The following is a 21,428-nucleotide window of genomic DNA, read 5'->3' on the forward strand; positions in this document are numbered from 1 at the left end:
CCATCAAAATATACCCTCCAGGTCTTCCTTTCCCCACTTCATACTTCTCTCTCTCCTTTACACCTATGACATATATTATTAATATATTAATGATGTATTCATCATCTAAAACTGGACAACACAGGACACATTCCAATAAAAATAAAAATAATTATTTCTGTAGTACGTCAAACTGTGTATACCTTACAATAAAACCAAATCTTAAACTAGTAAATACAAAGTCAATGTATGTTGAATGTCTAGAAGCAGCATGTCTTACCTAGTATAAAATGGAATGTTTGAGATAAGTCTTACTTGGGTTCACAGGTTAATTAATCAAATTCCATTTTATGTAGAGGCCATTATCTTTTCTGTGTATTATCCATACCTACTAATTTACTTTTTAAATTGTAATCCCAAGATCAAGGCATAATTTTTAAAAATTTATCTTTATTGTTGAAAGTATTACGATGTCCCCCCCTTTTCCCCATTGACCCCCCTCAACCCCACTCCCACACCCGCCCCAGGCCTTCCCAGCACTTATGTAGAATCAAGAGGACCTAGTTCAAATTGTAACTCCACCATTTCCCTATATGGCTTTTAGCAAGTTAATATATAACAGCTTCAATTATCTCATTATTTCTTTCATAAAATGGAAGAACGATCCTATTTTTCCAAGGTGATAATAGGGATTAAGTAAAATCACACACACACACACACACACACACACACACACACACACACCCCACTTAGAATATTACTAGGCATTTGCAGGTGTTCAGTGAGTTAGTTTTCTGTCTCAGCATTTAAAAGCAGGAAAACCAAGTAAGGGAAAAGAGCCAAAATATCAGTAAATCAATGATTTATTAACTCTGGCAACACAGTAAGAAGAATTTTGTTCTAATATAACTGGAGGAACGTTTGACATCCCATATCACCAATAATTTTTTAAATTGAACGTGACGGTTTAACCACAACACTTTCAACTTGACAGAAATTAACTGTACGTAGTTCTCCCTTTGACAACTCAAAATGCTTAGACCAGCGATTCTCAACCTGTGGGTCGTGACCCCTTTGGCGGTTGAACGACCCTTTCACAGGGGTCGCCTAAGACCATCCTGCATATCAGATATTTACATTACGATTCATAACAGTAGCAACATTACAGTTATGAAATAGCAACGAAAATAATTTTATGGTTGGGTCACAACATGAGGAACTGTATTTAAAGGGCCAGAAGGTTTGAGAACCACTGGTTAGACCAATAATGTCTCTACTAATGGAACTACCCACCACAGTGTTCGATGTTCTTGTCTTATTTGTCTTTAAAAATTACAGACTTTAAACCAAGTGATATCATTTGCCTTGCTATTCTTGTTATGAGAATTATGTTGAAAATTTTGAAAAGATACATTTATCTAAACTAAGAAGCATGAACAGAAGCCTAGAGCAGGTGTGTTCATTGTGGGAACTGTGTGATGGACTTCACAAAAAGTTTACATCATATCTCTCCTTGTGCTATGCAGAACCCCAGAGTTTTCCTTTGTAGTAAAACATACCAGAAGGTAATCAAATACACACACACCAAAATAACTGCATGCATTTTTATCAGATATGAATACTATATCATGATCAATAGTTCTTACAGGTGATTCTTAACCAGCTAGTCATAAGATCCCAAGCACTTTTCAATTCCAAAACAGAATTAAAAATAGAGAAGTATCTATAACTTCTACATGCATGATATTTACAGCAAATGCTTACTGGACCAATAATCGGATATTCACCTTGCCAAGGAGATTCTTGCTCGCTGCCCTCCACTCAGTGTGATTCCACCTTCTCCAAGAACTGTATTGTCTTTCTCTGCAAACTTGGAGATATCCTATTATCAAAAATAGAAAGTAAGACATATGAAATACTTTTTGTAATACTTTAAGCAATAAAACAATAAAAAGAAGGAAGTAAGAATGGAATTGTTAGTATGCTGGATCTGAATTCGAAAGGTCCTTTTTCCTTCAAAGGTAATCATGTATCACTCTATTGCTTTAGCTACAATTGAATTTTGAACACTGCATCTTGATTATTTTAAATCCACTTCAATTGGTCAAAACATTGCTGATTTTGATAAATAAATTTTTGTTTAATTTTTTAAATGCCATTAATGAACATGAAATAATAATAATTGGAAAATATAAAAAAGTAAAGCCTATGTATATTTATGGGTATGTAAATATGTGTGTATATCATCCATGGGCCATTATATAAACCTAAGTGCTATTAATGTGCTCAAGTGCACTTCCCTTCGATTTAAATACACTGTTATAATGGAATCTCCAAAACTGAATAAAACTCTCAATAAGAGAAACTAAATGAATATTACTTACATACCCCTACCCTTCCCCCCCCATCCTCCCACCTCCCCACCCCCACCACTGCTGTATCTAAACATATTTAGTGGGTAGTCCTGGGTACAAGGCAACTCCTTTCCAAACTTCTCTCACCGACTCATCCATCCAACATCTCATTCCTGTGACCTCTCCACCTACTCTGCCTCTCCTGTCACCCTCCTTCCACATGGATTGTGTCATCCTTTCTCCCAGGTAATAAACTTTCTGTGGCAACAACCATGCTAGGCATGGTAAAAGAAGTTTAGAATTTATCAGAAATAGTCTTTGACTCCTGAAGGATACTAAATAACATCCAAAAGTTTTCATTAACCATTTTAATATAAGTCATAAAATAGTACACAATTAACCTACAAATTAGTTGTACAGGTGACAGAAGTATCTATATAATAGACAGAAAATACTAGAAGACTTTCTGAAAGAGATGGGGCTCAGCCTGAGATTTGAAGGATGAAAAGAGTCAAATAGGTACTACTCTCTCTTTAATTCAAAATGTTCTCTCCCTTTTCCCTTTCCATCTTCAAATATCTGCTCTTTTCTTTTGATACTACCTTCTTCTCACTCCCTTTACAAAAATACACTTCTATACTATTCCTCCTTTTCCTTTGACAATCCAGAAGCAATCCACCATCTCCTTTGTGTTGCCAAGATTTTTTATATTTAAATTGTCAAATGCTTACTACAAAACTCTAAACTCACAAAGGAGGCAAACTAACAGTGATCATTTATTTTAAAAACTATTTCGCAGCTCCAATAGGTTGAAGCTATTCTAACCACTGCCCCCAAGGAACTCTTATTGTCAATAATCCTGAGCTGGGGTGACAAAAGGCCTGATGTTAAAAATGACGTCATGTTGGAGGCGATGCAGTAGGATAACCCCCACTCCTTACTCTGGCAACCATCAATCTTTTCTTCATATCTATGAGTTCAGGGTTTGTTTTTTTTAGATTCCATACATAAGTGAGATCATACAGAATGTATCTGTCTGACTTACTTCATTTATCACAATGCCCTCAAGGTCCATCCATGGTTTTGCAAATGGCACGATTTCCTTCTTGTTTTGTTGTTGTTGTTGTTGTTTTATGGCTGAATAATATTTGTATATATGTGTATATATACCACATTTTCTTTATCCACCCATCTGTTGATGGATACTTAGGTTGTTTACATGTATTGGCTATTATAAATAATGCTGCAATGAATTTGCGGGCGCAGGTATCTTTTTGATAGTGATTTCATTTCCTTCAAATAAATACCCAGAAGTGCAATTGCTGGGTCATATGGTAGTTCTATTTGTAATTTTTGAGGAACTTCCATGCTATTTTCCACAGTGGCTGCACCAATTTACATTCCCACTAATATCCTTAGTATTTTACGATTTTCTATTATTGTGAATTTAATAACTTTCTATTTCCATTTCGAAACAGTTGCTGCTAGTCTAGAGAAAAGCTAATTATTTTTGTATGCTTAACTATGATCCATACATCTTATATTCCCTCATTACTTCTAGCAGACTTTTGTTTTCTGTTTGTCTCTTTGCCTTTTGCTAAAATCCCTTGGGTTGTTTTTTTTTTTAGGTGAACAATCTTTTCATGAATATTTAATATTGTTCCTACTTATAGATAAATGGCATTAACTTCTTGCCATTTAAAATGTTTACTTTAGAATGTTACCTAAAAAATACTGTATTTATGAAGTTTCCTTCTATTTGTACTATGATTTTTTATTAGAAATGACTGCTGAAAAAAATTTTTTAAAAATTTAAAAAAAAGAAATGACTGCTGAATTTTACGTAAGACTCTTAACATTTACTGACCTTTTATTTGGTTTTCCTCTTTGTCAATATAACAAATTATATTTTATTTATATATTTCTTTATATTGATGGACCCTTACATTCTTATCATAAATTTTGCTTGGTCATATTTTATTATTTTTATATCATTCTGTATGCTATGTATTAATATTTTATATATAACAACTTATTTTAATATCTACATCATAAATATGATTATGTTTTCTTTTTCATAGTTTTTTTCACATTTGGGTACTAAGACTATTTTGGCTTTAGAAAATGAACTGAAGAGCTTGCCATCTGTTTCTATGGTTTGGTATCTATATATATAAAAGCCTAAGTGATCGGAACAACCAGTTGCTATGATGCGCACTGAACACCAGAGGGCAGACGCTCAACACAGGAGCTGTTCCCTGGTGGTCAGTGTGCTCCCACGGCAAACCTCCCATGGTTCCTCCACCTGGCCAGCAGGCCCTGACTGCCCGATCGGGGCCAGGCCTGAGCTGGGATGGGGAACCAGGGTGGGTGGCGACGATGCAGCCCCATTCCCAGGGGGGCCGAAGGCCGGCTCCCTCCTTGGGGCTGGTGGCCAACCTCCTGTGCCCCATCCCTCCCCCTGGCTGGTAGGCCCCGATCGGCCCTCCACATGCCCACCCAGGGGTGGTTCAGTGGTGAGAGGAGGAGGGGGGGAGGCGTGGAACCGCACAGTGGCAGAGCGCTGACGATGGCAGCATCAGCGTCCAGTGTTTATTCCTTCTGCACTCGGCCCAGAGACCATCGCCTCCTGTCTGGCCTGGCCCTGATCGACCTGGCCTCGATCAGCCCTGATCACAGGCCAGGCCTAGGGACCCCACCCATGCATGAATTTCATGCATGAGGCCTCTAGTGGTTTAAATAATATGGGAAATGCATGTTATTTAAAAGTTAGATACAGTTCAGCTACCAATCATCTAGTGATAGTGCCTTTTTTAGTAGACATTGAATCACCTTCACAATAGTAGTGTCTACTCAACCTTCTTCAAGCTTCTTTCTTCAATTTTGATTATTTGTATTTAATCAAACAATAAAATTTGTTAGTAAATTATCAGTTCCTCTAGGTTTGTTTGTGGGTGTTCCTTTTTTAGGTTTTTAAAGTTTGGATAGCAGTTGTGATCATTACTATAAATATAGAACAGTGGTTCTCAACCTTCCTAATGCCGCGACCCTTTAATACAGTTCCTCATGTTGTGGTGACCCCCAACCATAACATTACTTTCGTTGCTACTTCATAACTGTAATTTTGCTACTGTTATGAATTGTAATGTAAATATCTGATATGCAGGATGTATTTTCATTGTTACAAATTGAACATAATTAAAGCATAGTGATTAATCACAAAAACAATATGTAATTATATATGTGTTTTCCGATGATCTTAGGCAACCCCTAAGAAAGGGTCGTTTGACCCCCAAAGGGGTCGCGACCCACAGGTTGAGAACCGCTACTATAGAAGAATATGGTATTTTACACACCATTAAAATATGATTAAGGAAAGCATTGCTAAAAGATGAAGTCGTGTCTAATGCTTAAAACATCTTCAATTTCCTATCAGTTTAGAACTTTTTCAAGGAATTTTGAAGACCTCTCCTCCTATGCTAAGATAGTATTAAATGTGAAATGTAGAGAAAATATGTGTGTAAAAGGAAGTAGGGAAGGAGACAGGGAAAGCTTGGAGGGTTGTCAGACCTCAATGCAAGTCCAAGTCCTGAGTGAAGACTTGGGTGGGAGAACACTAAATCACTGTGTAGTTGAAGCCTAACAAGCAAGTTTTCGAAACCTATGTGGGAGTACTTGAAGCCAAATTAATTAATAAGTAGGTTCCATGTTTTTCAAACACAAATCTGTATCCCTTCCACACTCAGTCACTCATGAAAAGCAGCCTGTGGAAGGAGCAGTCTCAAGACAAACTCAGTGAGTGAAAGATTTCCACCCATAGCTACTGGGGCCCTTGGTCGATTATACTCCCTACAACAATGCCTGTAAGGCACAACTCACTGCCACCACAACACCTTACCCCCCAAAACTGGCAAGGGATGTCAGAATGGCTACTGAACATGGAAAGATGTATATTCTCAGCAGCAATCAGGAACTGCAAATTAGAAAAATAGAGAGACGTGGTTTTTTACAAATTAGAATGGCAAAAATTAAAGTCTGTCTAAAACAAGAGCTTATAAAAATGTGAGCCAGTAGGGGCTGTCATAAATGGCTGGTGGTAGTGTAAATTGGCACGATTACTTTAAGGTGCGATATGGCGGTATCTAGTAAAATTGGAAATATATATATCCTCATATAACATAATTCAACAGGTAGATTTCTACACCAGAGAAATTCTTGAGTATTTACAAGAAAAAAATATTTTTATTACCGTAAAATCTTTAAACAATCTAAATGTTCATCAGTAGCAGAACGAGAAAAGGTAACATCTGAGCACATACTGCAGTTTAAAAAAATGAAATAAATTTCTATATATGACTAGCATAGCTAGACCTCAAAGAGATAATAGGAGCAAAGAAAGTAAGTTTAAGAATGATATGTACAAAGGATACCATTTTTATAAATTTTAAAGCCATGCAAACAAAACTATTAAATATTGTTTGTGGATAAGTGTATGTATATATAGGTATAATTTATTTGAAATGAATTGGAAAAGTATATATCACATACATAATAGTGATTGTTTGAAACTTGGGGCTTTGTGGAAGAATGATGGTGAGAAGGATTTGTTTAGGCCCCTGACAATGCAATAAGAAAGCAGGCATTTGCAACAGCATGGATGGAACTGGAGAGCATTAAGTGAAATAAGCCAGTCACAGAAAGATAAATATCACATGATCTCACCCATTTGTGGAATATAATGAGCAACATAAACTGATGAACAAAAACAGATCCAAAGACAGAGAAGCATCGATCAGACCGTTAAACCTCAGAAGAAAGGTAGGGGAGGGTGGGGGTACAAGGGAAAGATCAACCAAAGGACTTGTATGCATGCATTTAAACCTAACCAATGGACACAGACAACAGGGGGGTGAGGGAATGAGTGAGGTGGGGGGAGCAATGGGGGGAATAAGGACACATATGTAATATCTTAATCAATAAAGAAAAAAATATATAAAATATCAAAAAAAGAAAAAAGTTACATTAATTATCTATAATTATAATTTAAAAAAAGAAAGCAGGGATGTTGTCATATGAATGTTTTCTATCTAAAATAGACACTAGTGAGACAGATTACTTTTTAAAAGCATGAAAATAAAAGATTCCTGCATTCAAAAAGATCTGATATTCTAAGCCAATGTTTTTGGCCTCCTTTCTGGACTAAAACCACTTATGAAAAGAAATGTTCAAACTTAGATAATTTAACAAGTCTCTCAGGTATTGTAATTAATAGGAAGCTAATGAGATTGAAATGAAACAAAATAATGGATGTAGAATGAAGAGAATTGTGAATAAGTCCATTATCTTAAGATCAGATGTGTAAGTAACACCAATATCCTACTGCTAATGTGAGCACTTGTTCTGATCACCTAGTTTATTATACATTTGTAGATTTCTTTATTAGTGTTTGTTCTTTTCTATTTGATTTAACATAAAACACTTTGTTGTGTATACACTGTTAAACATTTGTCTTTGCTGATTACTAAGAGCACTCAAATCTGGTAATATATTTACATTAGAGTGTTGGTTTTCAGCCTTCACAGCAGATTTTTGCTTCTATGAAAATTATGATCTAAAACAAAATGATACCACTTGCTGCCATGCATTGAAAAGCAGCCTAAAGGCGAAAGCTGCTAGAGCCTTGCACAGAGAGACAAATGCCATTTCTCTTCCCTCACACTGAAACGTCTCTTGTGTTCCCTTGGAGCTATTCATGAAAATTGTTGGAAGAAATCATTACATGGAACTAAGATGCTGGGTGTGAATTGATTTCTTATATAAAAATTAACTACTGAGATTTTTTTAAAACTAAGTTTTATTGTGGCGATCATTTTGCAGTATATAATGAATATCAAATGATTGTGTTGTGCCCCTGACATGATCATGTTGTCAATTATACCTCAATAAAAAAACTGTCTTAAAATAAATCAAATATCCTATATAATAAAAGCTTAATATGCCAATTGTCCCCTCAACCAGGAGTTCAACCACTCGCTATGATGTGCGCTGACCACCAGGGGGCAGCACGGAACATGGGGGGGTGTCGGCGACAGGGTGCTGGCAGCAGGCAGCAGTGATGTCAGCCCTGATGGGCCCTGGCAAGAGCGGTACCACAGCGGGATGATGGAGCAGGTGAGCAGGGGACACCAGGCCAAGGTGGGTGCTAGTGGGGCCTGATCGCCCTGCTGATCACCCCGCAGATGGCGACCAGCGGCAGTGGCAGGGGGCAGGGCCACCACCCGGCTCCCAGGCACTGAGGGAACTAGGCGGGGGCCCGATGACTCAGGCAGAGGGGGCGGTGCTGGGGTCCATGGACCCTGCTGCCAACGGCCTAGAGTTCAGCTGGGACCTGCCCTTCTACGCCAGACACTCACGCTTCAATCACCAGCCAGGCCGAGGCACCGTACCTGTGCACGAATTTTGTGCATCAGGCCTCTAGTAAACTTATAAAACTCATGATCAATTAACTTTCTTATTGAAGAAGATCCTGTAAAACCTTTGTCTACAACCACCTTATGCTGCCATTTCAATTTTTAATGATTTTCTCAGCACAGTTTACCTACAGATAAAATCAAGTATCTGATCATTGGTTCTCAAAGTGTAGTCCCTGGAGCAATTATTTCAAAATCACCTGGGAGCTTGTTTTAAAAATGCTGCACCTAATCTTATTCGGAAAAATTAGGACAGAGCCCAGGAATCTGCATTTTAACATGTGATTATTATGCCTACTCATATAGAGACTTGTTCTTTGACTAATTTCCTTTATAATTTGCTGGTCAGAGAGGCAAATAACAACTTCAAAGGATTCTGTGCTTACATTAGGTCTCTTTTAGATTGTAAAGCACTTGAAAATACTTAGATAAAGAATACCAGGGAGGGTCAAAGTAATGTTAAAATAAGTATGCAATAAAGATTAACTTATTTTATTAGTAAGAAGTGTATACTATACCCTTATGATATATGCACTTTTTACACAAATGCTTATCATTTTACTCTTTTAAATGCACCTAACTTCATCACTCTAATATTCAAGTAAGCCAGACAAACCAGGAGTTGTTAAAGAAAAATTGCTAATATAAAGGTCATTAACTTCTCAGAATATACAACAGAGGAGTGATACAGGGAGCTAGTATATTGAGGGAAGGGGGGGAGGGAGGGAGAAAGAGAGAGAGAGAGAGAGAGAGAGAGAGAGAGAGAGAGAGAGAACAAGATATCAAAGAAAGGGTGGAGTATTACATTTAATGGTCCTGTGTGATTTTGCAATATTTGGTGAGTGCATTTGAACTTCCTGTGACTTTGTAGATAGGCAAATGCCATAAACCTTGTTTTATGGCTGCCTTATCACTCTTTAGAATAACCTTGACAATACAGCTATTTGTGGTAAGAGAGGAGGGAGAAAAGCTGGGTTGGGGCAACATGAACTTTAGAGGTTGTGCCATTCAATAAAGCATGTCTTTCACAGTAAATCATTAGAGAGTTAATGCCATTGTTATTAATGTTTAATAATTACTAAACACTGTACTGTGCTTTATGTATAAGAAAATGGGCAAGAAGGAGGGAGAAGAGTGTTGGGGGGAACAGAGGGAAGGAAAGGAGAGAATGTGAGAAAGCCAGGAGAGTACTGGAAAGAGAAAGAATGAATTAACCATTTTTGCACATAGCTGTTGTAAATGTGGATGTGTTATCTTAAAAGACCTATGTACCTCTGTCTGATATATATTCACAGAGGTTAATTTCTACAGCAGGAAAGATACATGAATGAATTCATCAATTAAAAATTGGAGTTCTCTTTTATTAGGAAAGATAATTTGTTGACCTAAGTCACACATGATTACAAAGAGCTAGATATGAAAATATATATTAAATTTTCGCTAAAGATTAATCCTTGCTAGAAGCATAAGGAGACCTTATTGTCAACTTAGAAAACAAAAGCTCTTCCTTCACTGAGCTTTGGTTCTGACCAAATTACAGCAGAAAACTTAAATTCCAATATCATTTTACTAGTCCCAAGAAAAGTACAAAAAACACTATTATAATGAATATTACAGTTTTTGACACCAATATTAAAGTATTATTGAATATTCATACACACATATATAGTTTTATGTATGAACTTGTGAAAATATATGTAATTCTGTTAATACCCTTTGACTTTTAGTGTTTATCTATATGTGTATAGGTCTGTAATTGTATTTGAAAACTAATAACAAGCATTTTTAAAGGAAGAACTGTAAAATTCAGTGATTTAAGATGTCTTTGGGTAAATGTCCCCAAGGAAGTAAAGGCAAAAAAGAAATTTGAAACAAAGACTTTTCTTTGTCTTATTCTGGTTCTACATTAAACTTATTCAACTATAGATTTCTGGACTCCAGATTTCAAATTCTCCGAAAAAAAATCTAGTTTTTGAAAGCTCACTAGATGATTTTGATTCAGTTGGTATAAGAATTGGCATTTAAGAAGCTACTAATTCCTTAACTATCTCTTCTAGGTCTACCCACCCAAGATGCTGGGAGAAATCCAATCCGTGAAAAAGCACTCTGTTCTCAGTACTTCATTGGCACATACAGTGTTATCTTGCAGTTGATACTGCTCTGGAGTTCCTAACATACCACCCAGTTCTTAGTAAGTAGCCTTCTGCTTCGTAATTCAGATCCATAGGAGATGAACTTCAATTTTCACTCACGCAGTATCTCTGAAGTAATCCTACCCTGGTCCTTATTTTCTCACCACCAAGGGCTCAATGTGCCCTGAGCAGGTTTCCTCACCTGTGCTGACTGCCCACCCTCTAAGACTTCATATTTTAAATTTGAGGTTATGAGGCCTGAAGGAGAGAGGAAAAGGGAAAGATAATTTGGGAGAAGATCAGGGAAGAAATTTCCCAACTTATTTAAATTTTAAGTGTGTAAGTATAGACGGCTTCCCTAAGATACACTTATTTGGAATTGTGGTAGCTTAATATATTATCTACACTAATAAAAGAGAAACATGCAAATTGGTGTCACTCCGCTACCCTTCCCATTGGCTAATCAGGGTGATATGCAAATTAACTGCCAGCCAAGATGGCGGCCGGCAGCCAGGCAGGTTGAAGCGAACATGAGGCTTGCTTGCTTCAGTGACGGAGGACTCCAATGTTCCCCGCCTGCTGCTGCCGGCCTCTAAGCTTGCAGTTTGAAACATTGTTACAAATATAGAAGCTAAACAAAACCGCAGAAACCTGCTTTCAGCCAGCCGGAATCTCAGACCTGGAGTTGAAACAGTATTTCGATTATAGAACCCAAACAAACCAGATACCTGCTTTCAGCAGCCAAGGCCTCAGAGCTGGAGCCAAGCCTCAGAGCTAAAGCTGGCCCAGAATAAAAAAAAAAAAGAAAGAAAGGAGCGGTTGGGAGCTTCAGTCACCCGCCAGCCTGAAAACAGCCCTCAGCCCCTCACCCAGACTGGCCAGGCACCCCAGCGAGACCCCCACCCTGATCCAGGACACCCTTCAGGGCAAACCAGCCGGCTTCCACCCGTGCACCAGGACTCTATCCTATATAGTAAAAGGGTAATATGCCTCCCAGCACCGGGATCAGCGGAGCCGCGAGCCTTCCCGGCACCGGGAGCAGCGTGACAGGGGGCAGCACCCAAACCCCCTGATGGCCCTGCAGCTCTGTGTGTGACAGGGGGCGGGGCCACAACCTCCTGATCCGCCCTGCTCTGTGCATGACAGGGGGAGGCACCCCAACTCCCCAATCAGCCCTGCTCTGAGCCCAACCAGGGTATGCACCTAGGGATTGGGCCTGCCCTCTGCCACCCTGGAACAGGCCTAAGCCAGCAGGTTGTTATCTCCCAAGGGGTCCCAGACTGCAAGAGGGCACAGGCCGGGCTGAGGGACCTCTTCCCCCCGAGTGCACAAATTTTTGTGCACCGGGCCTCTAGTATACATAAATATCCTGAAAATACTTTTTAAAACTCAACCATGGAATTCTCAATGCTATTAGTTCACAAATCTTTGTTATCATTATCTTCTCTTCTACAAATAGCTGATTTATAACTTTGATGGCTTAATAATACTATTACACTAATAGTGAGATTAACTTAAAGTGAGCAATGTTCAATGGATAAGTCATTAGAGTCTACAACAGAGTTTCTTTTCTAATAGGTAACATCTCTATTACTATACTGCTAAAAGGACAAAGAGTCAGAAGATTTGGATTCTATTGCTGATGCTGTCAATTTTGAGGATCTTAAACAAGTTTCTTCAATTTTCATATCTTATTCTTTAAGATGTGAAGAATTTCATAAACTTCTAAACACAACATCTTTGTTACACCTCTCCACCTTGTGTATTGTGCTAGATCAGTGGTTCTCAACCTTCCTAATGCTGCGACCCTTTAATACAGTTCCTCATGTTGTGGTGACCCCCAACCATAACATTACTTTCGTTGCTACTTCATAACTGTAATTTTGCTACTGTTATGAATCGTAATGTAAATATCTGATATGCAGGATGTATTTTCATTGTTACAAATTGAACATAATTAAAGCATAGTGATTAATCACAAAAACAATATGTAATTATATATGTGTTTTCGATGGTCTTAGGCGACCCCTGTGAAAGGGTCGTTCGACCCCCAAAGGGATCGCGACCCACAGGTTGAGAACCGCTGTGCTAGATGAAGCTACCTAAGACACAGTTTTGATTAAGCCACTTTCCCAATAAAGAAAAGCTACCGTGGACCCATTTGCTCTCTCCCCAGGATACTTTTCTGCTCCCACTCAGCATCATGCTCCCTGACTCCTCTGCAGCCCACGTGCTGTAGGAGAACTGGATTGTACCCGTTCTATGAAATGTGAACGTCAAGTAGAGCACTTCTGTCTTTCCGCGTCCTTTGGCTACCATGATCTGATTGTCCCCTGGCAGTTCAGCTCACACCCTATACCCCTTCCAGTCTTGCTGCATTACCTCGAGCTCCCACAAACGTACCATGTTGTCTCTTGGCTCCAGCCTCATTTTATTCTCCATGTCAGCCACATGCAACTGACTGTAGATCCTTGAATATACAATATTCCCTCTGGGCTCCAGGCCTTATATATTCTGTTCTCTTTCTGGAATGTTCTCTCTCCCTAATCTTCACTCAAATGATTCTTACTCATTTGCCATCTCTTACCTTAGATGTCACTTCCTCCAGGAATACCTTGTCTGACCTTCTAAATCCAGATTAAGTGTCCCTACTCTGTACTCTCATATAAGGATCTTGTATTGACCAATATCATAGAATGTATCAAACTGCACTGGTTCTCATTTGTTCATCTCCAATAGAATAAAAACTCTTCGAGGACAGGGATTTTTGTCTTGTTTATTAATAATTCCAAGAATATGGCAAAGTCCCTAGTTCAATGTTTGCACTCACAAATATTTATTAAATAAATATATTTAAATGCCTTTTACACCAAATTATCTGTAAGTCAAAAGTTCATTGTAGATAGGCACCCTTGTTATACCTGCAGACAGCATACAGAGTGCCCAACACAGTACCGTGTCCATGGTAGAAACTTCACAAATATTTGTTGAAATCTTTTTTTTTAATTTATAAAATTTGAATCAAGGGTAATTAAACCTTCTAAATAAAAATTAGGTATTGCAGTTTTGGTTTTTCAACATATTAATGATAATACAATGGTCATTTCAAAGACTATTTTGTTTAGAGAGCACTTACTGTACACTCATAGTTTTTAGAAAAGAAAAAAAAGTTTCCCTTCCTGGAAAGGTTATTATGAACAATACCAAGTTCTAAGGTTCTATTAAGATATAAGTGTAAAACCTTCTCTTGATCTTGTTTAGTTAGCCATCAAAAACAAGATGGGAAACTCCAAGAATGCAGGGTCCAGAATCTCAGTTCTTCCAGAGGGATGAAACACCAGGCATGTATGTTATGATACAGCATGCCTTTTACCTTCGGAAAACAATGAATTTTTTGTTGTTTCTTTTTTATATATAAAGGTATGGCTTAAATACCTTAATTTCATTATCTATTCATGAACTAGCTGAATCCAGTTATAATTAAATTTTTATGCTACTGTTCTGTTGACTTGCCCAAACTTACTAAGAGACAATCTGAGGGCTATTTTGGTTTTAGAAATGTAAGAGCTCTCATTTGTTAATAATTAGTTCCAGAATTGTAATTTTAATTCCTGAAACCTATTTCATACTTTTAGAATTTAGCACACATTCCTTTTGACTGCAAACTCTAGGCAAAGTTGTCACTAGATAACTAGAAAGTGAAAATTCAAAGTGCTTAGCACAGCCTTGCTGATGTGCTTGCTCAATCAACGTTAGCTACTATTTATTTTTCAAATTAAGTGAAATAACAGTTTTGTTCAGGAAACACCATGTTATTTCTATTGAGTTCCAGTTCAATAGTCTCATAAAATAAATGCACTTGTTTCATATTACAGTAAATGGATGGTAATCCTTTCAAACTTAATTACCTACCAGTAGCAAATTACAGGTGGTTCAGGTACAGTCACTTAGTGTGGTTTATTCTGGTTTAGGGGACATAGTTCAATGAGTTTCAAATATTTGTATTAGATGTCCATTGTCTTGGCTACTATTGAATGCAAATGTTAATTCCTTTGGCACCTTTTTATTTACAGATCTCCCAACTGAACAGTCCTGAATTTTCCTGCAATGGTAGACTGATCATCTAAAGCACTGGTTCTCAACCTTCCTAATACCGCGACCCTTTAATACAGTTCCTCGTGTTGTGGTGACCCCCAATTTCATTGTTACAAATTGAACATAATTAAAGCATAGTGATTAATCACAAAAACAATATGTAATTATATATGTGTTTTCCAAAGGTCTTAGGCGACCCCTGTGAAAAGGTCATTAGACCCCCAAAGGGATCGCGACCCACAGGTTGAGAACTGCTGATCTAAAGGTTAAACCCCCATTCAATGCAGGTTATTTTGGCCAGATCTGGAAATCCAGAGGTCAAAATTTAAATTAAATTAATTCATCTTGTAGTATCTGTATGATGGAATGTATTTTCCAGAACAGGCATCAACTTATTTCTTTTCTTGCTTCCCTCCCAAGTTTTTCATACTTCTTGCCAATATCCCTCCTAAGTTTTTTTTCCTTTTAGTAACTTCTTGCCAACTTCCCTCCCAATTTTTTCTCCTACTGTCTTAAATATGAAACCCGCCAAGCAGAGGTGAAATAGACAACACAAACAGATTTCAGTTCTTCAACTTACACAGTAAATGCTTTTATTACAATGCCTATGTAATGACTGACATGACAAATAATGTGCCCATTTTGTGGTTACAAAAAGGATCTCAACAACTTTGTGGAAACATATCCTAAGCCCCTGACCTCTTCTCAAGCCCCTGCCTCTCATCATGCACTATTATAAAAGCTAATTACTTCTCCAAACCCAGGTACTTTCATAAGAGCCTGACTGGCTGAATAAAAGCAGTCCAAATACCTGTTATTCAAACACTGGCCTGCCTAGAATTTTCTTGCTGACAGCTGTGGGGTTGTGTGGTAGGATGAGGAATTGGTAAAGTGCAAAAGAGGTAATATTCTGTGAATAAAAAAGGCAAGAGAACAGTGAAGTCCATCACTCTTTCAATAAGAAAATATGGTTATAATCTCCTAAAGAGATAAGTAAGTTAACAAAGGCCTAATTATATTGATTTCTCTTTTTCAGCTAGCAAAATCTCCAATGCTAGTTATCAAAGTTACAAAGATTTAGGATTCTAAGGATAGTCTGGGTATGTGGAAAGGAAGAAAAAAAAGGGAGGATAAGTTAATAGGCACAGGGCTATAAAATGGTATTTAAAAAATAATGATCAACTTGCCTAGGAATCCATTCTATTGTCATCTAGATCCAAAGTAGGATATATAAGCAGGACATGGAGATGTTCCTAAAAGAAGAGGACTGAAGGGGAAGAAACTGAACATGACTTGCTCATTCACGTTTGCACATCACAAGTTATTCTGGCAGCACGGAACTCTCTCCATGCCCTTCCCTGTGATAACGTCTTGGAGCTGTCCCACTGAGTGAATAGTTTTCAACAAACTGAAATCAGAAAACTATGTGAAATATGTTGAGTGTTTCTTCCTCTCCAAGCACATGTACATCTACCTGCCTACTCCTATGACACCAGGCATCGTTACACACGCAAGTGCTTTGTAGATATTAGAGCTGAACAAAAACACAAAAACTAGGAAGAAAATACTCCATTCTCATCTCCAGTTCCAAGTCTAGGTGTAGTACATGAAGAAACAGATCAACTTTGGCAGTCAAAATGAAAACATTGCATCAGGAATATTTGTATTTGGTGATAGGGGCCACATACAGAATGTGAAGGATTCTTTTGCTGGCAACAGCTGTAGGTACTTCATGTTTCTATGCTCAGAACTCTGCCACACTTAAAAAAATAAAGCTTTCATTTGGGGAGGTTCTCACTGGCCATTTTCAAAGATGTGAACACTCGCTTAACAATAATCACAACAAAAATACAAAAATTGGAAATTCTAAAGTCACTGAAAATAGAAGCAGCTTGATTCTGACTGAACTTAGTTGAGCACTTCTGATTACTTTTATTTCATAATATAGTGATTTATTACTATATCACTCCCAGCAATAATATGCTGTCATGTAATTGTCTCCTCAAACTTTTAGACTGTGAGGCTCAGAAAAGAACATTTTCTGAGTAAAATTCTTGCAACTGAAATGCCTACTTCCAAATAATTCTGAAATAGTTATTGGATAAGAATTTACCCTTCTGCACATCAATGTGCTAGGTGAAGTATGCCAAAATAAATGTTTTAGCATGGCTGTTCTCAATGAATTCACCATGTAGTTTGGTAGATAACAACATATGAAACGTTCAGGAAAGAGAAGAGAACAGCATATAGTAATGTACTCATTATATTCACTACAGTTGCCAGTTTAAAGTACAGGAATTTTAGGAACTGCTGAGTAATTCTGCCTATTATGAGATGCTTAAAAGGTCTAAATCAGCTGTAAAAGTCAGCAGGACAGATAACAGCAGGAGCTCAGGGGTAGCTAGAAAAGAAAAGCTAAGTGTTTTACTTGATATCTTAAAAAATGGAGGTCATCATCGTTATTAATAATTTTTGTTGGAGCCCATTAGTGGTGGTCTCCACGGACACTTGGCTAGTGAGACCTGTGCTTCTTCTGCCTTAATGAGATAGCTCAGTTCTCTGTGGCTCAGCTCCACGTCCTCCTTTCCCAAACCCACAGCATTCCTACCTGCCCCTCTTTCCAATGTCTGTTATGCAAGGAATCCTTAATGTTAAACCCATTTCTCTTCTCTTCTAATCTCTTGAGGAAACAAATTCACTCTTCTCTGAAGGCCCATTTTTCCTGATGGTCTTTCCTATAAATGCAAATATTAAGTATATGAATATGACTTTCCTTATATGCTTAACTTTTCTCCTTGTGTCCATCATAATCATGATCTGGATCGTTAAGGAGCTCGTTAACTCAAATTACTCTATCAACTCAATGCCAAAAATCAGCCAACAGACAGCTGGTATCTCAAAAAACTCGTTAGTCGGGACACTCGTAAGTCAAGGCCCCACTGTATTCTTAACTTTTCTCCTCGTGTCCATCATAATCATGATCTGGATTACTTCTATGTCTTGGATCTATTTTGTTCATCTGATATGTTTTCTATATCTTTCTACAATGTCCCTCCTTCTAGCCAGAGTAGCAAATCATACAGAAAACCCTACAAAGTGGGTAATATTATCCCTACACTGCAGAGGACAAAATTCAGTATTCAGCAAAGGTAAGTAATCTTCTTTAGTAACCCAGTTCTGTCAGATTTCAAAATCTATGTTCTTTCTGCTATCCCACAAAGCTTCAAATTATGTCCACCTTAATTCTGCACCTCATGCCACACCCAAAGTGATATAGCTCACATGCTAAGCTGATTGCATCATTCCCCCTAATTAAAGCTCTCCAAGACCAAATTCTTGAGACCAATGTACAAGGCTCCCAAGACATGGCCCTCCAGCTTCTTTCTTCCCCACCACTGTCCCCAGTTACACTCTGGCTCGGTAAAGAGGCTTGTGGTTCCCTATACTGAACAGATGGCTTTATGTTCTGTTTTCCTGCTCACACATTTCATCTGTCCAGCATTCCTTTTCCATCTTTATTCATCCTTCAACTTGTCCACTTTTGCAAGAAAGCTTCCCTGAATGGTCCAGGCATGTGTAAAGCACTCAACTGGGCTTTCATACTGCCCTGAGAGTACCTCTATCCCAACACTTTCTATATTATATTGAAACTAGAGGCCTGGTGCATGAAATTCATGCGAGGGAGCGGGGGTCCCACAGCCCAGCCTGCACCCTCTCCAATCTGAGACCCCTCGAGGGATGTCCGACTACCTGTTTAGGCCCAAACCCACTGGAATCAGGCCTAAACGAGCAGTCGGACATCCCTCTCACAATCCAGGACTGCTGGCTCCCAACCGATGGCCTGCCTGCCTGCCTGATTGGCCCTAACTGCTTCTGCCTGCCAGCCTGATCACCCCCTAACCGCTCCCCTGCCAGCCTAATCACTCCCTAACCACTCCTCTGCCAGCCTGATCAATGCCTAACTGCTCCCCTGCTGGCCCTATTGCCCCTAACTGCCCTTCCCTGCCAGCCTGGTCACCCCTAACTGCTCTCCCCTGCAGGCCTGGTTCCCCCCAACTGCCCTCCCCTGCAGGCCTGATTGCCCCCAACTGCCCTCCCCTGCAGGCCTGATTGCCCCCAACTGCCCTCCCTTTTAGGCCTGGTCCCTCCCAACTGCCCTCCCTTTCAGGCCTGATCGCACACAACTGCCCTCTCCTGCCAGCCATCTTGTGGCAGCCATCTTGTGTCCACATGGGGGTGGCCATCTTGTGTGTTGGGGTGATGGTCAATTTGCATATTACCTCTTTATTAGATAGGATAGTCTCTTTATGTATGGTCTCCTCCAGCCAGCCTATAAGTTCTTTGAGGAAAGGAATAGCAAAGTTTTCACCTTGTACCCCCTTGCTCCCACCAGTGAACAGTGTCTGGCAGAAGGTAACCACTAAGTACTGCTTTGGCGTCTGAAAGGAACATGGAAAATGGAATCACCTTGTCCCATTGCCACGTTCTGGAGCTTGGAACCAAAGCCTACATTCCAAACCCTCAGAATACTCCTGTTTTCTTCAACAGAATACTCCAGCTTTTGTTGATTGGGTCACGAGACCAGCTACCATATTTATAGACGACCACTTTTATAACTTCCTCTTATAACTACTTTTGTCAACTTCAAAATTCATGCTGATGACTTTTCATGGCTTTTTGGCTTCATGGTTCTCCTTCTTAATTACACCAACCTCTACCTTGTTTCCACTGTAGTCAATCAATAACAAGAACTAACTCTCAGACACATTAACGTATGTAATGCTCTCTAGCAGTATGCTCCACCTCAAAAGATAGAACAGACTGATGGTTGCCAGAGGAGAGAGGGGTTAAGGGACTGGGTAAAAAAGGTGAAGGGATTAAGAAGTATAAATAGCAGTTACAAAATAGTCACAGAGATGTAAAGTACAGCATAGGGAATATAGTCAATAATGTAATAACCAAGTATAGTCCCAGATAGGTACTGGAAATATCAGGGGAACACTGTAAAGTATATGATTGTCTAATCATTATGTTGTACACATGAAACTAATATAAAATAAGACTGAATGTAAACTAGAATTGAGAAATAAACATTTTAAAATAAAAATTACTCAGAGAAAAAAAGATGGTAGAAATGAGCTACTAGTCACTGAATGGTTAATTTGCACTAGATACTCTATTAGGCACCTTATATGTATTTCATTTTCTTTTCTCAGTAATCTAGTGACCATTTTACTCATCAATCTCCCAATTCTTCCCATCAACTTAACCTTCTCTCTAATGGAATCTCTAATTAAAAAAATGACTACGAGGCCATAGTTTTTACCCTTGTCACCACTGGAATTCCAGAATGAATCGTTCCATTGGAAGGCATTAGTCTTGAGCTTCCTCTGGCAGTTACTTTTTACATTAGGCAGACATGATTCCCACACTTCCTCCTTTGCACCTAAAGAAATGCCTCTTTATTTTTCTATTAGATTACATTCTTTATTGACACGTCTCTTTCTCTACTAGCCCATGAACCTCTGAAGTATATGGATCTAGTTTTATTTACAGTTTCATAAAACACAGCAAGACTCAGTAAATGCTTTCAAAATAAAGATATTATCTTCTTAAAGTTTAAAAGTTTATCCAAGCACAAAAGACCTTTATATTGTATGATTCTATTTATGTAAACTATCCAATATAGAAAAATATTAGAGACCGAATATTGCTTAAGGCTGGGTGGAGGAGGTAAGAAGAAATAAAAATTTATTGCAAACGGTTTCTTTTAAAGGGTTTGAAAAATATGATGATGTTGGTGCAGCCACTATGGAAAACAATATGGAATTTACTCAAAAAATGTACAATTGGACTACTGTTTGACCCAGTGATCCCACTTCTAGGAATATATCCTAAGAAGCTCTAAACACCAATCAGAAAGAATATATGCACCCCTATGTTCATAGCAGCACTATTTACAATAGCTAAGATCTGGAAACAGCCCAAGTGCCCAACAGTAGATGAATGGATGAAAAAGCTGTGGTACGTTTATACAATGGAATAGTATGCAGCTGTGAACACGGGTTTCTTACCCTTTGCAACAGCAGGGATGGACCTGGAAAATATTATGCTGAATGGAATAAGCCAGTCAGAGACAGACAAATATCACATGATTCTACTTGTAAGTGGAACCTAATGAACATAATAAACTGACAAACAAAATAGGTCTCAAGGCATGGGATAGATTGACATATCTCACGCAGTGTGGGGGTGAGTGGGGAGACGGGAAGAGATTAACCAACGATGTATATATCCATATGTATAACAAATTGTCAAAGACAACAGTATCGTGAAGGCTACGGTGGGGCAGGGCTGGGAAGAGGAGGAGTAAAGGAGAGGGGGGCGGGCCGGATTTG

The 21,428-nt window shown here is 38.5% G+C and overlaps 1 protein-coding gene across 9 annotated transcripts in view; it reads right to left on the reverse strand.

The window, feature by feature from the left end:
* The window catches only part of CFTR (cystic fibrosis transmembrane conductance regulator), a 200,394-nt gene that overhangs the window by 93,850 nt on the left and 85,116 nt on the right, over positions 1-21,428 (reverse strand). For all 9 annotated transcript variants that reach the window (XM_023763608.1, XM_023763605.1, XM_023763604.1 and 6 more), the window contains one exon: positions 1,767-1,861. In XM_023763608.1, the coding sequence (XP_023619376.1) occupies positions 1,767-1,861 (95 nt within the window). The remainder of the gene's footprint in view (positions 1-1,766; positions 1,862-21,428) is intronic.

Source organism: Myotis lucifugus, unplaced genomic scaffold (assembly GCF_000147115.1).
Source record: "Myotis lucifugus unplaced genomic scaffold, Myoluc2.0 scaffold_293, whole genome shotgun sequence".
Lineage (NCBI taxonomy): Eukaryota > Metazoa > Chordata > Mammalia > Chiroptera > Vespertilionidae > Myotis > Myotis lucifugus.